The following is a 19,920-nucleotide window of genomic DNA, read 5'->3' as shown; positions in this document are numbered from 1 at the left end:
CTCGTGTCCTCCTTTACAGTGAGAGATTCTATCATGTACAGAAGGGACATGGCTACAATCGGTATATACTTGTCTAAGTAATGGGGTATAGGTGCATGTCTCCTAATGTAGACAGACTTTTATTTTGAAATTAATCTACTGAATTTAATTTATTTTCTAATGCTTCTGTGTAGCATATATAACAATGTCATACATAAAGATGATATTGAGTATTTATTAACCCCCCTATAACACTTGAAACATGTCAAAACAAGGTCACACCACTACTGTCCGTCTAGGTTGTTTTGTGTCCGTTACGTGGTGATTGTACTCTTTGTGATGATGGAAGGAAGGGAGGGAGTGTTGAAAGTGCATGCACCTAGAATGTTTATTCACTGGTTGTGAGAGAGAGGGGGACTCAGACAGACAGACACCGCCAGCTGGCTCCCTTCCAGGCTCATACAAGCAGAGGGGTTAATCAGCCCCCTTAACATAGTCAGCAAAGAGGTGCTCTCACACCCTCCCTCATCTGCAGGTTCACCACTTTACCTCCCGGCCTGCTGGCACTCCTAATCTACTGACACTAATCATGATTCTAAGTGTAAGAGGATATAACAGTGTTAATATAGTAACTACTGATAGTCTGCATAATTGATTTGATTAGATAGTGTGTCCTCCACGGATGGCAGAAGCCAGTGCAACTCCATTAGTTAGTTTTTAATTAGCAACTATATCTCTGTGAGCAATGTTGTTGAAATAGCAGGAATTCCCCCTCATGTTTTCCATGTAACTTTTCATTAAAAAATATATATATAATTTTACATGGGGCGGCAGGTAGCTTAGTGGTTAAGAGCGTTGTGCCAGTAACCGAAAGGTCGCTGGTTCTAATCCCCGAGCCGACTAGGTGAAAAATCTGTCGATGTGACCTTGAGCAAGGCACTTAACCCTAATTGCTCCTGTAAGTCGCTCTGGATAAGAGCGTCTGCTAAATGACTAAAATGTATAATTTTTAGGGCTGTCAAAAATAGCGCGTTAACGACGTTAATTAGTTGTTTGCTGTTAATTACGTCAATTTTTTAAACGCATTTCACGCATGCGCAGTGTGACAAATTATTCAGGTCAGGAAAGTGGTTGGGAGCTAGAGGCGAGATGGAGCAAGGTGAGCCTATTGACGGATTCAAATATAAAAAGAATGATGATGGTACAGTTAACAAGTACAAGGTTATTTGCAAGATTTGTAAGAAGGAGTTTCAATTTCACCGGAGCTGTTCAAGCTTGAAGTACCATGTCAACGCCAAACATGCGTTTGCTGGGCCGTCAGATTCAGCAAGTGGTTTGCGCCAGACCACGCTGAATGTTTGCAGGCAATTAACAAAATCAACCTCAGATAATTTGACCAACACAATAGCAAAATGGATTGCAAAGGATTGTAGACCCATTAGCATTGTAGAAGACTCAGGTTTCCTTGATGTTTTGCAAGTGGCGTCTCAAGACTCATTCTATAAGCCACCGTCAAGAGCCACAGTTATGAAGAAAATCCACGAGCTCTATGAAAACGAAAAAGAAAAAAGGAAAGAGGTCTTGGCTCAAGTAAATCATATCGCCCTGACAGGAGACCATTGGACATCAGTGAGTAACAACAATTACCTCGGAGTAACTGCACATTTAATCAGTGACACGTGGGAACTGAAGTCTTTTGCGCTGACTATATTAAAAACTGAGGAGCGTCATTTTGCGGAGGCTTGTAAAGAACAGTTCCTGTCTGTTGCACGTGAGTGGGACATCGTATGCATTTCAGAAAAAAAATGGTTAGGATTCAGGTGTAATTGCAAATAGTGATTAATCATGATTAATCCACTGAAAATTCTGATTAATTTGATTAATAATTTTAATCATTTGACAGCCCTAATAATTTTACATACTCATGAATAGTCATTATTTCTCTCTATATGAGCAGAGCCAAAAGGATATTTAGGAACACATTATGCGTATGACTTATGCAAAGCCTCCCAATTTATTTTATTTCTACAAATGGCGGTTACAAAACAGTTTTGAAATCATTGCAGTTGTTTTTCCCCAGACCACCTCGTCAGGCTCATTCTCTCTCTGTGGGTTCATAAGGTTAAAAAGGGCCATGTATAGATTGTGATTATTAATTGTCTGCCTTGTACTTTCTGATGTAAATTGTGTTTTTAAAACCTACAAAATTTGACAAACATACAAAAAAAATTGGACGACTTTTAATTTTGCTTAATTATTTTTGATTCTTTTTGTGTATTTTTAATCGAAGATCAGACAAATCTGGACCGTCAGCTACTTCTACGGCTCTTACGGAATACGAAAACCCTTTAATTACTCTAAAAGTAATTTATTGTATATATTGTGTTAGCATGAATCAACTGTGATGTAGATTTTAGATGTAAATACAAACACGTTTTTCCTACTTACTTCAACTACTGTGATGTGGAATTCATTTATTATTAATAATAATGCTTAACATTAAATATCTTTGTTTTATTGGCTCATTGATGTTTCAACTTGTAATTATTTGTCAGTAGTAATAGGGATGGGAAACCAGTGAACTATATGTAGTTCTCGTAGAATAAGGTCATTTCTAAAGGTAATTTGATCACTAAAATTGGCCAGAGGACACCATGTTGTGCTTTCTATTCTATTCTACAGTAAACCTTCTGTAAATCAAACTAATTAGCCAATTAATAAAGCAACTGGCGTAACCAGTTTTTGTATTGTTTTTTGTTTGTTTAGCGTTTTCCTTGTTGGACATAAAATACTGTAGAAACACCAGGAATTCAGCTCCAAGTGATTTTTAATTTCTAAAATCTGTTCTCAAGTATTCCCATGTATAAATATATACATTATATGTGATCGTATCCCAATGTAATTAAGGTTTGAAATAATTATGTTTTTGTCAAATACTATCTGTTTGGGCTTCTTGGGGTCAATTTGCAAGTGTACAAATTATTTGTAATTATGTTCCGGCCCCCCGACCATCCATTCATGAAAAAAATCGTCCCGTGGCTGATAATGTAGTTGGGGACCCTGTAAAGAAAGTAGCCTTAAATGTATAGCTATTGACACAGACAGCGGTAAAGGGCAGTGTGTCTCTGTTCTAGATGTTTCCATCTGAAATGACTTGAGAAGTGCGGTAATGAAAGGTACAGAGCTCTAATCCAATCGAATGGCGCCAACTGGACGACGTCCCCGGAAATGAAGAACACGTGTCCAATCAGAGAAACGTGCATTGCGTTGCAGGGAACGAACCAATCGCGTTCTAGAGAGTGAAAGGACAGCCAATGGGAAGCCTTCGTAGGTTGACGTGTTCAGCAGGAAGCTTCGCAGAATCCGGACATTGCGTGCTCACGTTACCGGCGTCGACTCTGGCTGCTCATGTGTAGCTGTAATTTTTTTTCGCTAGAGAGGTAGTTTTATATCGTAACGTTTAGGTAGCTACATCTAGCTGAAATAAATTAAGTTAGCTATTTGTCTTAAAATGTTGTGTTTGAGTAGTTTGTCGGTCGCCCTCGCAGCGCTGGCTTTGGTACCGAGCATTAGCGACGCTTTGAAAGATGGGGAGTGTGAAGGTGGGTTGGATTGTCTGATATTTACATCACTGTCGCTATGGATATAGCTAGCTACTTAACTAGTCGTAGTTACGTTTTATGGCAACCTACAATTCCATGCATTGACAATGATTCTTCGCCAAATAGCCTAGAAGTTGGCTAGCTGCAATTCATTAAATGGAAATATGTCTTTCAATGCGCTCCTAAATATATGTTTGTGTGCAGAGAAGTATTGCAACTGGCTGTGTCTAGCTAGCTAGGTAACTAGTACCTGTCAATTAAGAGTCATACTTAATTGCTCATTAGGACCTTGCCAGATACTGCCTGTGGTTTCTGTTTATGAGGTAATATGCTCCTATGTCAAGCTGTTGTTTCTCTGTTAGATGGGATAACTGATACTTTACTCTGAATTGGTCAGGTTTATCTAGGGTGTTGGGCTATATAACGTATGGATAACCTACTGTAACATAGGACAGACTGACCATAGAAGTCTCAGAGTTGTAAAACCTATGTATATGGTATTGCTGGAGTTACCTATTTCTTGTATACCATCAGATTAGCCAAATGTTCTATTAGAAAAGGATATAGAAAGGAATGCATTACAAGTCATGCCATTCTGTACACTCCTAATGTAATGATAATAATAATAATAATAATAATATGCCATTAGGCAGACACTTTAATCCAAAGCGATTTACAGTCATGCGTGCATACATTTTTGTGTATGGGTGGTCCCGGGGATCGAACCCACTACCCTGGCGTTACAAGCGCCATGCTCTACCAGCTGAGCTACAGAGGACCACCCAATCATTCCTTGTTTGTGTTGTTTCCTCCCTTTCAGTGTGCGTGAGCTTCCTGGGAAGGTTCTACCAGTCATTGCAAGACAACGACGTGAAATTCACCAGCGCAGACATCGAGAAGGCCCTCGTCAAAACCTGCAAAGACACCAAGGGCAAGGAAAATCGCTTTGTAAGTGATTTAGGCTAATATCTTTGTTTGTTTAGTTTTAATGGAAGTCTAGTCGATAAGTAGTTACATTGTGTCCTATCCAGATTATCCACTGGATTTGTTGTTGATTCATTGATGTTATTTTCTTCCTTCTCTACCCTAGTGTTACTACATTGGTGGAACAAATGATGCAGCCACCAAAATTCTCAATGAGATCTCCAAGCCCCTGAGTTACCACACACCAGTAGACAAGATCTGTGAGAAACTGAAGAAAAAGGACAGTCAGATCTGTGAACTGAAATACGGTAAGAAAACAAAATGTAGACCCATTTTATATGACTTAGTATGCAGTTATTTGTAAGTTAAATCAATGCTACAGTACCGACCCACACTTATGATGTGTGTAACATAATGATGTAGCAGATAGAATGTGTACTATCATGGGGCGGCAGGTAGCTTAGTGGGTAAGAGCGTTGTGCCAGTAACCGAAAGGTCGCTGGTTCTAATCCCCGAGCCGACTAGGTGAAAAATCTGTCGATGTGCCCTTAAGCAAGGCACTTAACCCTAATTGCTCCTGTAAGTCGCTCTGGATAAGAGCGTCTGCTAAATGACTAAAATGTAAAATGTAATGTACTATACAGAGTATGTTAGCATCCCTCAATTCCACATGTTTCTCTGACCGCTAAACCCTGCTTAATAGTCCACATTTCTCCTTCTTTTTTTGTCCCTTATTTGTTCCCATAGTTTAGCCTCTTTCACGTGGGACTCATCACAATGCTTATAATAAATGAATTTCTTTACAACTGTCACAATACCATTAGATAATTGTTTGTGGATCATGCTTAGTCAAAAAAACATTGTACAATGTAGGCCTGTGGCTATTTCCAACCCCCTCCTCCTGCGTATTACAAGTTATTTACATACACAAACACAGGTGAGGACCTATTTTAAATGTCATCACCGTACCTGACTGTTGGGGTTTGGCAGTCTTATTATTGCCTAAGTGTAATTTGACCTCTCTTCCGGAAAGGTGAAGAGACTCTGCACACTGTATTCTACGGTATGCTCCCATGTCAGTTAATCACACAGCATAGAATGCAGAGTCTTGTTTAACCTTTTTTAGTGAACATCATTTGATATCAGCACCTGCTAAGAGACAATTAATGTTTGTGTATATAATAATAATAATAATATGCCATTTAGCAGACGCTTTTATCCAAAGTGACTTACAGTCATGTGTATATAACAGGCGTCACTGTGTGTGCTTTCTTAACAGTAGCCTGTAGCTTCCTTCCTCCATCTTGAATCCTCTACCACACAGACACTTGACCACCCTCCTGAAATCCCTCCTATTCTTAGCCACTTACACCACCGAAAAGCAGTTCGGCAACGCGAGTGGAGACATTTTCAGGCTGAGGAGTGAAGTTACGAATCCATACTCTTTTACAAGTATGGAATCATTACCTTCTCTCTCTCTCTCCCCTCTGCAGACAAACAGGTGGACCTGAGCACGGTGGATCTGAAGAAGCTGAAGGTGAAAGACTTGAAGAAGATCCTGGAGGAGTGGGGAGAGTCGTGCAAAGGCTGTGCCGAGAAGTCCGACTTCATCCGCAAGATCAATGAACTCATGCCCAAGTACGCCCCCAACGAAGCCAAAGCACGGAGAGAACTGTAACCAGAGGGAGAGTGGGGTACAGACCTGGGATTGTATTCAGTGTCTCAAAGTAGAAGTGTTGTTCTAGGATCAGTTTAGCCTTTTTTTTAGATAATAATGAATAAGACTGTATCAAGCATCTCAAGAGTAGGAGTGCAGATCTAGGATCAGGTCCCCCCCCCGTCCATGTAATCTTACTTATTCTTTGATCTAAATGCCAAATCTAATCCTAGATCAGCACTCCTACTCTGAGACACTTTGGATGGATCCCAAATTGCACCCTTAGTCCCTATATAGTGCACTATCTTTGACCAGAGCCCTATGGGGAATATGGTGTCATTTATGATGTAGCCTTTGTTTATACAGGCCCTGGGGAAGGGTTCCTTGGTGGTCCTGAGAGGGTATTTTGTGGTGGGTAATGTTCGCTGTGCGGTATATGAACCACCCGACAGTCTGTACATGACCTTAGTTCCCTTTTTGAAGGGATGTACTTTTTAATTTGACTTAATTAATAACAGTATAATCAAATATAACGGGGGGTGGACAAGCTTATATGCAGAAGATCCTAGACAGTAGGTGTAGTAAGACACCTGATTCTACGTATCGACTAATCATCAGTCTGCAAATCGAGACCTTGATTATACCTGCACCCACACTGTTATTAACCCGTTGCGAATAAGCTTGGCCACCCCTGAAATATATAAAAGAGGAGGGATGGAGGAAGAGCAGATAAAATAAAAGGTTATTTGCTGTTCTTTCACACAACCTTTCATCTAAGACCTGATGTTTATTACAACCGTGCTATACTTTTTCATTAAAATATGAAAACCAGGTGTCAGAAGTCATGGTGTTTTAATAAGCAATGCTGGTAGTATTATCACACATGGTCATAAATGTCTAACTTGGCATGAGTATTTTTTTTACTGAACAAAAAATATAAATGCAACATGTAAAGTGTTGGTTTCATGAGCTGAAATAAAAGATCCCCGAAATTTTCCATGCGCACAAAAAGCTTATTTCTTTCAAATGTTGTGCACAAATTTGTTTACATCCCTGTTAGTCAACATTTCTCCTTTGCCAAGATAATCCATCAACCTGACAGGTGTGGCATATCAACAAGCTGATTAAACAGCATGATCATTACACAGGTGCACCTTGTGCTGTAAAAGGCCACTCTAAAATGACATTTTAGTCATTTAGCAGACGCACTTATCCAGAGCGACTTGCAGTTAGTGAGTGCATACATTTTCATACTGGCCCCCTGTGGGAATCAAACCCGCAACCCTGGTGTTGCAAGCGCCATGCTCTACGAACTGAGCTACACGGGCCTAAAATGTTCAGTTTTGTCACACAACACAATGCCACAGATGTCTTAAGTTTTGAGGGAGTGTGCAATTGGTATGCTGACTGCAGGAATGTCCACCAGAGCTGTTGCCAGATAATTTAATGTTCCTTTCTCTACCATAAGCCACCTTCAAAGTTTTAGAGAATTTGGCAGTAGAACCGCAGACCACGTGTATGGCGTCATGTGGGCGAGCGGTTTCTGATGTCAACGTTGTGAACAGAGTGCCCCATGGTGGCGGTGGGGTTATGGTATGGGCAGGCATAAGCTATGGACAACGAACACAATTGCATTTTATCAATGGCAATTTGAATGCACAAAAATACCTTGACAAGATCACGAGGCCCATTTTTTAAAAAGGTGTCTGTGACCAACAGAAGCATATCTGTATTCCCAGTAATGTGAAATCTATAGTTTAGGGCCTAGTTAATTTATTTCAATTGACTGATTTCTTCATATGAACTGTAATCAGTCAAATCAATGACATTGTTGCATGTTGCGTTTATATATTTTTTCAGTATTATTCAAAATGCATGTGAAACATTTTCTATTCACCATTTGTTATTTCCAGTTTCCATGGCACGTAATATACAAGTTCTTTGTAAATGATCTAATTTGTGTCACATATTTTCAAAACTAATGTTAGGGTTATCTGCGATCCACATGACGTCACTAGCCCTGCGGCTACGTCGACTCAAACCCCTCCCATTGGCGGAACGCGCACATTCCTTTTGTCCAAGATGGCGGAGTTGATACAGGTTCACTGATTCTAATATGTTTTTAAACGCGTTTATCTTTTTATTTCGGAATATATGCAGAGTCGCAACATTCGTTACAAGTTACTAACGTCCGTTTATGTGCAACGTCTCCCAAAACGGAGGAATTTGCTTCCAGACCGGATTTTTTCTGCAGACACTGGCTGGCTAGCTAGCTAGCGAAAAAGTTTGGGCATCCTTTGAAAATGAAGCGACAGGCCGGGAGGGACTCCAGTCCTAGTAGGGCTTTAGCGAAACGAATACGGGAAAGAGAGCGGGACCGGGACGGGGCACGGAGAGAGGACGTGCCGCCCCCACCGCTTGCTTTGCTGCTCGCTGAAAGCGGGAGGCAACATGCTCGGAGCAGGAGCAGGGAACGAGAAAAGACACGGCTTCGGGAGGAGCGCGGGGCCGCCGGAGACCCCCTCCACCACCGACAACAACACCACGACCTCGGCCGAACTCCTCTCCGGACTACAGCCGCCCTGCCTAAAGGCAAAGCCGCAGCCGAACTACTGAGTCCCCGGGGGGGAGCTGGGGGGACTCTGGAATACAAATCGTTGCTCATTAGCAATCTCGGCTCGGTACTATCTGACGAGCACGTTGAAGACGGACTGTTTCACGAGTTTAAAAAGTTCGGGGACGTCAGTGTGAAACTATCCCACACTCCAGAGCTAGGCCGGGTCGCCTACGTGAATTTCCGACACCCGGAGGACGCTAAAGAGGCCAGGCATGCCAAAACCAGGTTTGTACTCTATGACCGCCCCCTCAAAGTAGAGCCCATGTACGTCCGGCGTCGCAGCTGCACGCCGCCGGATGTGGGTTATGTCCCCATCCATGGCGCCCCATATCCCTCTTATAGACAAAGGTCCCTCTCCCCCTGCGCTGGACTTAGTAGTATCAGAGATATCCGACCACCGAGACACTACCCTGTAGAGGGGCTGGGACTGAGCAGAGAGAGGGAGAGGATCTTAGATTACTATGGGATGTTAGACGAGAGGGGACGGCCATACAGGCTGCCGGTACCTGAGCATGATGACATAAAACCTGAGGATGACGCGCGGGCGTGCAGGAACCTGTTCATCGGCAACCTGGATCACAACGTCACCGAGGGCGAGCTGAGGAGAGGCTTCGACAAGTACGGCGTCATCGAGGAAGTTGTGATTAAACGCCCAGCGCGTGGTCAGGGGGGAGCATACGCTTTCCTCAAGTTCCAGAACTTAGACATGGCTCACAGGGCCAAGATAGCCATGCAGGGCCGCGTGATTGGCGGGAACCCGGTGAAGATAGGCTATGGTAAAGCTAACCCTACCACCAGACTCTGGGTAGGAGGGCTGGGACCCAGCAATTCCCTGGCAGCCCTGGCCCGAGAGTTTGACCGCTTTGGCAGCATCCGGAACATAGACTATGTGAAAGGGGACAGTTTTGCCTACATTCAGTATGAGAGCCTGGATGCCTCCCAGGCCGCATGCACCCAGATGAGAGGGTTCCCCCTGGGAGGCCCAGAGAGGAGGCTGAGGGTGGACTTTGCCAAGGCTGAGGAGCCCCTGCCTCGTAGCTACCCAACGGGGTACCAGCCCCCCGTGCCCCTGCCTGCCCATCTGGACCTGCTGAGGCACCGCGACCGCAGCCTGGAGAGAGAGCTACGCGCCCGAGACCGCTCGCCCCCCTCCCATGCCCTGTTCACCCAGCGGGAGAGCGAGAGAGCTCTGCTGGACAGGGACAGGGGGGACAGAGAGTTCACCTCCCCAACAAATAGCCTGGAGTGCAGGGGGGGTGAAGCATTTGGGGGGTCCCGTGGTGGCCGAGGGGACCGGGCAGCCCGGAGCCGAAGCAGAGACCGCTGGCTGAAGGAGAGGGACGCAGAGCGGGCTGGAGCGGAGAGACGCAGACGCAGGTCCCTATCCCTAGACTGGCCCTCTCTGGAGAAGGAGAGAGGCAGGTCCAAGGTGAGAGGAGGGGGAGCAGGGCCAGCTTCTCCAGAGGACAGCCCAGACAGAGCCAGGGTCCGGGCCCCAGACTCTACCACTGAGCCCAGGGGACAGAGCCCTGACAGCAGCCGCCACTCCAACGAGGACCGGGTTGGCCAGGACGGCCACGAGACATCCTCCAGCCGGGACCGCCACAAGAAGACTGGCGGGGACAGAGAGAAGGACCGTGAACGCAACCACCGGGCCAGCGACATAAACCACACCTCTGACACGTCTAAAACTGACCCCAGAACACCCAGCATGTTTTCAGAGTGTGCCACCACCCTCACCAAAGTCTGGCACGGTCACTTCACCCTGAAGAACTCCTGCTTCCCCACTAACATGCACCTTCTAGAGGGAGGCTCCGGGTTCTTCCACTCTGTCATGAAGGACCACCAGGCGAAGGGGAAACTGACCCAGCTGAAGATCGCCCAGCGACTGAGGATGGACCAGACCAGGCTGGACGAAGTCACCAGGAGGATCAAGCATGGTGGCTCCGAGGGCTATGCTGTTCTCCTGGCCCTCCAGGGCCCCATCGACCGTGAGGCCCCTCCACCTGAACCAGGCCTACAGATCAGACTCCTCCGTCACCTGGTCACCTACCTGAGAAACAAGGAGGCTGCAGGAGTGATCAGTCTACCTGTGGGCGGGGCTAAGGAGGGGGGAAAGGGGGGCATGCTGTACGCCTTCCCCCCCTGTGACTTCTCCCAGCAGTTCCTCCAGAGCGCACGCAGGACTTTGGAGAATCTGGATGAAGAGCACCTTGTGATTGTTATTGTCAATGACTCTGCCTAACTAACTAACAGAAGACACCTTCTGTCTTTATGGTGTTGGCTGTCAATGTTATTACACCTACATTAACAACAGACAGCTGTCAGTAGGGCTGGGAATCGCCAGGGACCTAACGGTACGATATTATCACGATACTTAGGTGCCGATACGTTATGTATTGCGATTCTCACGATTCTATATGTATTGCGATTCGATGTTCCAAACATATTGCTCACCATATGTCTGCTGCAAAGGGACAGGAGAGAGCCATGGGTTTTGATCAGTCATGGAAAGAAAAGTACTGAAAACAAATTGGCTCCCTATTTAAAAAGAAGATGGAGAACAAGCTATGAAGGAACAATACTGGAATTCTGTTGCAGGTAGAGCCAACTAGCACAAAAATATTGCAATATTGTCAAATAATATCCCGATATGTAACTATTGATTTTTAAAAAACTAAGCCACCAACACCACTTGTGTCTATTAGTCTCTATGGTGGTGTTGGTGGCTATCATTCTCTCTATGGTGGTGTTGGTAGCTATCAGTCTCTCTATGGTGGTGTTGGTAGCTATCAGTATCTATGGTGGTGTTGGTGGCTATCAGTCTCTATGGTGGTGTTGGTGCTTATCAGTCTCTCTATGGTGGTGTTGGTAGCTATCAGTCTCTATGGTGGTGTTGGTGGCTATCAGTCTCTATGGTGGTGTTGGTGTCTATCAGTCTCTATGGTGGTGTTGGTGGCTATCAGTATCTATGGTGGTGTTGGTGGCTATCAGTCTCTATGGTGGTGTTGGTGGCTATCAGTCTCTATGGTGGTGTTGGTGGCTATCATTCTCTATGGTGGTGTTGGTGGCTATCAGTCTCTATGGTGGTGTTGGTGGCTATCAGTCTCTCTATGGTGGTGTTGGTGGCTATCAGTCTCTCTATGGTGGTGTTGGTGGCTATCAGTCTCTCTATGGTGGTGTTGGTAGCTATCAGTATCTATGGTGGTGTTGGTGGCTATCAGTCTCTATGGTGGTGTTGGTGGCTATCAGTCTCTATGGTGGTGTTGGTAGCTATCAGTCTCTATGGTGGTGTTGGTGGCTATCAGTCTCTGTGTTGGTGCTTATCAGTCTCTCTATGGTGGTGTTGGTGGCTATCAGTCTCTATGGTGGTGTTGGTGGCTATCAGTCTCTATGGTGGTGTTGGTGCTTATCAGTCTCTCTATGGTGGTGTTGGTGGCTATCAGTCTCTCTATGGTGGTGTTGGTACCTATCAGTCTCTATGGTGGTGTTGGTGGCTATCAGTCTCTCTATGGTGGTGTTGGTGGCTATCAGTCTCTCTATGGTGGTGTTGGTGGCTATCAGTCTCTATGGTGGTGTTGGTGGCTATCATTCTCTATGGTGGTGTTGGTGGCTATCAGTGTCTCTATGGTGGTGTTGGTGGCTATCAGTATCTATGGTGGTGTTGGTGGCTATCAGTCTCTATGGTGGTGTTGGTGGCTATCAGTCTCTATGGTGGTGTTGGTAGCTATCAGTATCTATGGTGGTGTTGGTGGCTATCAGTCTCTATGGTGGTGTTGGTGGCTATCAGTCTCTATGGTGGTGTTGGTAGCTATCAGTCTCTATGGTGGTGTTGGTGGCTATCAGTCTCTATGGTGGTGTTGGTGGCTATCAGTCTCTATGGTGGTGTTGGTGGCTATCAGTCTCTATGGTGGTGTTGGTGGCTATCATTCTCTATGGTGGTGTTGGTGGCTATCATTCTCTATGGTGGTGTTGGTGGCTATCAGTGTCTCTATGGTGGTGTTGGTAGCTATCAGTCTCTGGTGGTGTTGGTGGCTATCAGTCTCTATGGTGGTGTTGGTGGCTATCAGTATCTATGGTGGTGTTGGTGGCTATCAGTCTCTATGGTGGTGTTGGTGGCTATCAGTCTCTCTATGGTGGTGTTGGTGGCTATCAGTCTCTCTATGGTGGTGTTGGTGGCTATCAGTCTCTCTATGGTGGTGTTGGTGGCTATCAGTCTATGGTGGTGTTGGTGGCGATCAGTCTCTCTATGGTGGTGTTGGTGGCGATCAGTCTCTCTATGGTGGTGTTGGTGCTTATCAGTCTCTCTATGGTGGTGTTGGTGGCTATCAGTCTCTCTATGGTGGTGTTGGTGGCTATCAGTCTCTATGGTGGTGTTGGTGGCTATCAGTCTCTCTATGGTGGTGTTGGTGGCTATCAGTCTCTCTATGGTGGTGTTGGTGGCTATCAGTCTCTATGGTGGTGTTGGTGGCTATCAGTCTCTATGGTGGTGTTGGTGGCTATCAGTCTCTATGGTGGTGTTGGTGGCTATCAGTCTCTATGGTGGTGTTGGTGGCTATCATTCTCTCTATGGTGGTGTTGGTGGCTATCAGTCTCTCTATGGTGGTGTTGGTGGCTATCAGTCTCTATGGTGGTGTTGGTGGCTATCAGTCTCTATGGTGGTGTTGGTGGCTATCAGTCTCTATGGTGGTGTTGGTGGCTATCATTCTCTCTATGGTGGTGTTGGTGGCTATCAGTCTCTCTATGGTGGTGTTGGTGGCTATCAGTCTCTATGGTGGTGTTGGTGGCTATCAGTCTCTCTATGGTGGTGTTGGTGGCTATCAGTATCTATGGTGGTGTTGGTGGCTATCAGTCTCTATGGTGGTGTTGGTGGCTATCAGTCTCTATGGTGGTGTTGGTGGCTATCAGTATCTATGGTGGTGTTGGTGGCTATCAGTCTCTATGGTGGTGTTGGTGGCTATCAGTCTCTCTATGGTGGTGTTGGTGGCTATCAGTCTCTATGGTGGTGTTGGTGGCTATCAGTCTCTATGGTGGTGTTGGTGGCTATCAGTCTCTATGGTGGTGTTGGTGGCTATCAGTCTCTATGGTGGTGTTGGTGGCTATCAGTATCTATGGTGGTGTTGGTGGCTATCAGTATCTATGGTGGTGTTGGTGGCTATCAGTGTCTCACTTCATGTTTTAAGGACTGAGTGGTTGTGATCTTCTATGCCACTTCTGATCGCTCTGTGGGAGGGTTGCCTATCCCCCTTCCAGACTGGCTGTGTCTGTATAGGGTGCCATTTGGGACACACAGAGAGAACACACTGCAGCCACCCGAGAACACACTGCAGCCACCCGAGAACACACTGCAGCCACCCGAGAACACACTGCAGCCACCCGAGAACACACTGCAGCCACCCGAGAACACACTGCAGCCACCCACCCTAGAGGACACACTGCAGCCACCCACCCTAGAGGACACACTGCAGCCATCCGAGAGGACACACTGCAGCCACCCTAGAGGACATGGCTGTTTAGCTGTCTTTGTGTCCACTACCTCCATGTACAAACGGAGACGGAGCTGTGTCTCTCCGATGCATGGGAACATCAGACTCTTGAGACAGACTGTAGGAGGACGGACAGACAGGAGTAGGACGGACAGACAGGAGTAGGACGGACAGACAGGAGTAGGACGGACAGACAGGAGTAGGACGGACAGACAGGAGTAGGACGGACAGACAGGAGTAGGACGGACAGACAGGAATTGTATGTAGTCTCTGCATTAGTGAAACACTACTGGTGAAACACTACAACTGAGTGTGGGATTGTTGTTCATACATGCTGTTTTTTTGTTGTTGTTGAATGAAACTGACCAAGCAGTATATCTACAGGCTACTTCCACAACGGTAGGATATTTCATATGATGATTGTATGCATGTTTGACTTGCTTTTTATTTGTTTTTATCAAGCCATTCCTGAAGTTCCGTTGTTCTTCTTCGTTTGAGAGTTGTGTGCTCTAATTGGCTCTTGCATGCAGAAGGTTGTTGTGTTGTTTTCTTCTACAGATTCTACCTGAATTGAAACCGTTGATTTGAAACCGTTGTTGTTTGAAATACTGTTTCAGCTACAGATATTATTTCTTTTAACAGTTCTGTCTTGATCCTGATGTGATATTGTGACGTTCATTGACTGGTATGTTTAGCCTTTAAAGTTTTATACACCATCCATCTTACAATGTACTGAATGAGCCTAGAGCCTGTTTGCATATGATTTGCGTGTGAGAGAAAACGGTTGTTCCTCTCTTGTTATTTCAACTCTCTAATGTGTTTGCTGTAAGGCAGAATAGACTGTATCTACCTCTACAATGTCTTCATCCCCAACACACAATGCAAATGAAATCCACCCCCCTTGATCTTTGTTGGGAGTCAGTTCATTATGTCTCCGAGCAGTTTCAGTTGAGGTGCATTGAATGTTTTAAAACATTTTGACCCCACTGGGTAATTATGTTACTGTGTTGTTATAGAGGCAACACCATTGCAATGCCTGTCTTGTTTTTGAATCATATTTGGTCATTTTAATGTAGATTTGAAGAAAGAGAAACATCACCCGAATGAATGGTTAAAAGGAAAAATTTTTTTTTTTTGAAATGTCCCAAGTGACGCCCTACATAGTGCACGCCTTGTTTTGGCCAGAGCTCCATGAGGCCCATGACATCAAACTGGTGTTAGAAACTCCTGCCATGTGAAGTTACTTTAAACGACCCCCTTAGAGAATGAGATGTATGGTTTTGTTTTTGTTTGTTATTCTGTCGCGTGTGAACTGTGCGACGCTAACCAATCACATCACAGTGAGAATCTTACTACATCACAGTCGGGGTTTGTGTACTTACTCAAACCGACCCGTCTGTTTGATTGTTTTCTCTCTTTCGACATGTACGCCGTATGAAAATGAAATTAAACATTTTATGCTCTTGTTTTAAAAAAATATATATTTTTTAATGTATTTTTTATTTATTTGAGCTTGATGGGATAATTGTGTAATTGTTGTAAAGGCCTACAGGAAAAAAAAAGCAGGTTTGTGCATGAATCTCACAGGAACAAATCTAGTCAATGTCCTCCATCTTTTCTAATGTAACTAGAGTGCAAGTGGTGTGAGCCAGGAAAACCGTGGACAGTTTGTCTTTTCACACTAGGTGGCAGTATTACCCAGGAAAATTGAACGTTGGGTAATTTTACACAGAATGACAATTCATTCCCCACTGGAGACAGGAATACAGTGTCATCACACAACGCTATATTCTGGGATTTAATTTCCGGTGATTTTAAAAACAGTTTGCTACATTTAACATAATCCAACTAAGGTATAGATATAGTATTTTATTAAGTATTTAAGTAATTCCAATACAGAGACTTTATCCCTATTGTTATGGTACCTACAGTGTGATGCAGTGTGCTTTATATAAGTGTTGTTTTGCCCTGTTTATACATGCCGTTGACATGCGTCCTTCTTCCTGATCTTGACCTGATCTTGTCTGTTTACACTTATAAGATCTGATCACAATTAGATCACAATGTGTCTTTTAATCGTCTACAGAATGTGGGCACAATCAGAATGTTGACAAGATCCGGACAAAGGCTGCATGTATAACCAGGTATAAACAAGGCTTTAGAGGGATCATCTAATGACAGTATAGGACCAGGTATAAACAAGGCTTTAGAGGGATCATCTAATGACAGTATAGAACCAGGTATAAACAAGGCTTTAGAGGGATCATCTAATGACAGTATAGAACCAGGTATAAACAAGGCTTTAGAGGGATCATCTAATGACAGTATAGAACCAGGTATAAACAAGGCTTTAGAGGGATCATCTAATGACAATATAGGACCAGGTATAAACAAGGCTTTAGAGGGATCATCTAATGACGGTGTGGGCCTATATGATGTGTGTGCGTCCCAATAATCTCTCCTTCTTGAAGTGTGCACTTGTTCACTACTCCCCACAAATGTAAAATAATTGGAGTGGTGTAGGCATGTGGGAGTTTCCATATACCAATCATTTTATTTCAAATCCATGAAGGGAAGTGAACAAGTGCACACTTCGGGAGAAAGTGTATTATTGGGTCACGTTGTTGCAATTACCAGACTTTACTGTGTGACTCTGTGACCCCGAACACACAGATATTTTTGGGAGACACCACACAACGGCTGTGTAAACATTTTAGGCCGGGATTCAATCCGATCGAGAATTTGGACAATGCTAAAAGTCATTTTCCGATTGAGCCGACATACAGTATTCAGCGTTTACCGTGAATGTGGTCTCCACAAATGCATTTCTGGGCCTCTCTCTATCTGTCACTCATCACTCTATCACACTCTCTCTCTCTCTCTCTCTCTCTCTCTCTCTCTCTCTCTATCACTGTCTCTATCTCACTCTCTATTTCTCTCTGTCACTCTCTCTGTCACTTTCTCTGTCACTCTCTCTGTCACTCTCTCTCTCTCTCTCTCTTTCTCTCTCTCTCTCTCTCTACCTCTCTGTCTCTCTCTCTCTCCCTCTATCTCTCTCTCTCTCTCTCTCTCTCTCTCTATCACTGTCTCTATCACTCTCTATTTCTCTCTGTCACTCTCTCTCTGTCACGCTCTCTGTCACTCTCTCTCTATTTCTATCTGTCACTCTCTCTGTCACTCTATCACTGTAGTTAGTAGTAGCTGCTGCAGCAGCTGGAATCGACCAGGCAGCCAGGCTCAGCACTCATTGTAAGCAACCAAGCACCGTCCAGGCTTTTAAGAGCCATGCAGGCAGGAAATGTAAAGAAGAGATCGTAAATTATTAATGCGGAATCCTGAGGAGAGCTCCAATGAAATCCATTACAGAGGAAAAAATCAATGGGACGTACAGGAGGGAGAACGCACATACACGGGCGCACACACACACTAGCAAAGCGTTCGCACTCTCACACACACACACACACACTCACTACCCGTCCCTGAATGAGCCCCTCCCTAGCTGACCCAGATGAAGCTATGGAAGGAAGCACCAGGGCTGTGTCTGAAAACATGACTATCCGTCAAGTCCTTGTTTCCTGCGTCCTTGTTTCCTCAATTCCTTTCGGTGAGAGTTGAGAGGGCGGCGAGGAGTTGGGAAAATAAGGACAGAGGAAGCAAGGGCCTGCGAGAGAGAGAGAGAGAGAGAGAGAGAGAGGGGAGAGAGAGAGAGAGACAGAGAGAGAGAGAGAGAGGGGAGAGAGAGAGAGAGGGAGAGAGAGAGAGACAGAGAGAGAGAGGGGAGAGAGAGAGAGAGGGGAGAGAGAGGGAGAGAGAGAGAGAGTGAGAGAGAGACAGAGAGAGAGAGAGAGAGAGACAGAGAGAGAGAGAGAGAGAGAGAGAACCCCACTCATGCAGCTAGTCGTACCAGACAGAGAAGGAAGCAACTGAAAATATGCCAGTTTTTATCCAAAGTAACTTACCGTAGACTGAGAGCATACGTGATCCCTGTCTGGCTAACGTCATACTCTTACCAGGGAACATGACTGTCTGCCTGCCTTCCCCATTCCGCATCCAAAATAAAGACATTAGATCGCAGTAGAAAAATGTGTTGGCATCTTACCTCATCCCATTAGCAATACTGAGGGAAACCAAAAAAGGTTTATATTTTTCTACATCAAATCAAATTTTATTTGTCACATGCGCCGAATACAAAAGGTCTAGACCTTACAGTGAAATGCTTACCTACAAGCCCTTAACCAACAATGCAGTTTTAAGAAAGAATACAAAAAAAAAAAAAAGAAACACAAAATAATACAATATAAAATAATACGAAATAAAAGTAACAAATAATTAAAGAGCAGCAGTAAAAATAACAGTAGGGAGGCTATATACAGGGGGTACCAGTACAGAGTCAATGTGCGGGGGCACCGGTTAGTCAAGGTAATTGAGGTAATATAGAGTTATTAAAGTGACTATGCGTGGATAATAAACAGAGAGTAGCAGCAGCGTAATATAGTCTGGGTAGCCATGATTAGATGTTCAGGAGTCTTATGGCTTGGGGGTAGAAGCTGTTGAGAAGCCTTTTGGACCTAGACCTGGCACTCCGGTACCGCTTGCCGTGCGATAGCAGAGAGAACAGTCTATGACTAGGGTGGCTGGAGTCTTTGACAATTTTTAGGGCCTTCCTCTGACACCGCCTGGTATAGAGGTCCTGGATGGCAGGAAGCTTGGCCCCAGTGATGTACTGGGCCGTACGCACTACCCTCTGTAGTGCCTTGCAGTCGGAGGCCGAGCAGTTGCCATACCAGGCGGTAATGCAACCAGTCAGGATGCTCTCGATGGTGCAGCTGTAGATCTTTTTGAGGATCTGAGGACCCATATAGAGGCGAAAGAAACGCACACCTATTTAGGCGAGGTGCTGGCTAATGGAGTAGAACACTTGAAAAAGAAAAGGAGAGCCGCACACTCTAGGAGCTCAGATGCAATAATTTAATAACCTAATAACCAACGTTTCGACAGACAAGCTGTCTTCATCAGGGTATATTACGTTGGTTATTAGGTTTTTAAATTATTGCATCTGAGCTCCTAGAGTGTACTGCTTTCCTTTTATTTTTCAAGATCTGAGGACCCATGCCAAATCTTTTCAGTCTCCTGAGGGGGAATAGGCTTTGTCGTGCCCTCTTCACGACTGTCTTGGTGTGTTTGGACCATGATAGTTTGTTGGTGATGTGGACACCAAGGAACTTGAAGCTCTCAACCTGTTCCACTACAGCCCCGTTGATGAGAATGGGGGCGTGCTCAGTCCTCTTTTTTTCCCTGTAGTCCACAATCATCTCCTTTGTCTTGATCACATTGAGTGAGAGGTTTTTATCCTGGCACCACACGGCCAGGTCTCTGACCTCCTCCCTATAGGCTGTCTCATCGTTGTCAGTGATCAGGCCTACTACTGTTGTGTCGTCGGCAAACTTAATGATGGTGTTGGAGTCGTGCCTGGCCATGCAGTCATGGGTGAACAGAGAGTACAGGAGGGGACTGAGCACGCACCCCTGAGGGGCCCCCGTGTTGAGGATCAGCATGGCAGATGTGTTGTTACCTACCCTTACCACCTGGGGGCGGCCTGTCAGGAAGTCCAGGATCCAGTTGCAGAGGGAGGTGTTTAGTCCCAGGGTCCTTAGC

At 45.0% G+C, this 19,920-nt stretch overlaps 2 protein-coding genes across 2 annotated transcripts; both read left to right on the top strand.

Moving 5' to 3' along the window:
• Positions 1-3,364: 3,364 nt before the first annotated feature.
• LOC311138028 (mesencephalic astrocyte-derived neurotrophic factor-like) lies at positions 3,365-7,159 on the top strand. Its single transcript, XM_084172677.1, has 4 exons — positions 3,365-3,581; positions 4,402-4,529; positions 4,672-4,813; positions 5,999-7,159. The coding sequence occupies exons 1-4, from the start codon at positions 3,491-3,493 to the stop codon at positions 6,181-6,183; spliced, it is 546 nt and encodes a 181-aa protein (XP_084028803.1). The 5' UTR covers positions 3,365-3,490; the 3' UTR covers positions 6,184-7,159.
• A 1,095-nt stretch (positions 7,160-8,254) lies between these two features.
• LOC311138676 (putative RNA-binding protein 15B) lies at positions 8,255-11,713 on the top strand. Its single transcript, XM_084173463.1, has one exon. The coding sequence runs from the start codon at positions 8,466-8,468 to the stop codon at positions 11,022-11,024; it is 2,559 nt and encodes an 852-aa protein (XP_084029589.1). The 5' UTR covers positions 8,255-8,465; the 3' UTR covers positions 11,025-11,713.
• The last annotated feature ends 8,207 nt before the right edge of the window (positions 11,714-19,920 follow it).

Source organism: Coregonus lavaretus, assembly GCF_964263955.1.
Source record: "Coregonus lavaretus genome assembly, chromosome: 12".
Classification (NCBI taxonomy): domain Eukaryota; kingdom Metazoa; phylum Chordata; class Actinopteri; order Salmoniformes; family Salmonidae; genus Coregonus; species Coregonus lavaretus.
The sequence above is the reverse complement of the archived record's forward strand: the minus strand, read 5'-3'. Positions and strand labels throughout refer to the sequence as shown.

Bases quoted from the DNA above. Each gene is read 5' to 3' on its own strand.
- LOC311138028 (XM_084172677.1), top strand. From the start codon at position 3,491: ATGTTGTGTTTGAGTAGTTTGTCGGTCGCCCTCGCAGCGCTGGCTTTG. The intron at 4,530-4,671 runs GTAAGTGATTTA...TCTCTACCCTAG, and splicing joins AGGGCAAGGAAAATCGCTTT to TGTTACTACATTGGTGGAAC. The intron at 4,814-5,998 runs GTAAGAAAACAA...TCCCCTCTGCAG, and splicing joins GATCTGTGAACTGAAATACG to ACAAACAGGTGGACCTGAGC.
- LOC311138676 (XM_084173463.1), top strand. From the start codon at position 8,466: ATGAAGCGACAGGCCGGGAGGGACTCCAGTCCTAGTAGGGCTTTAGCG.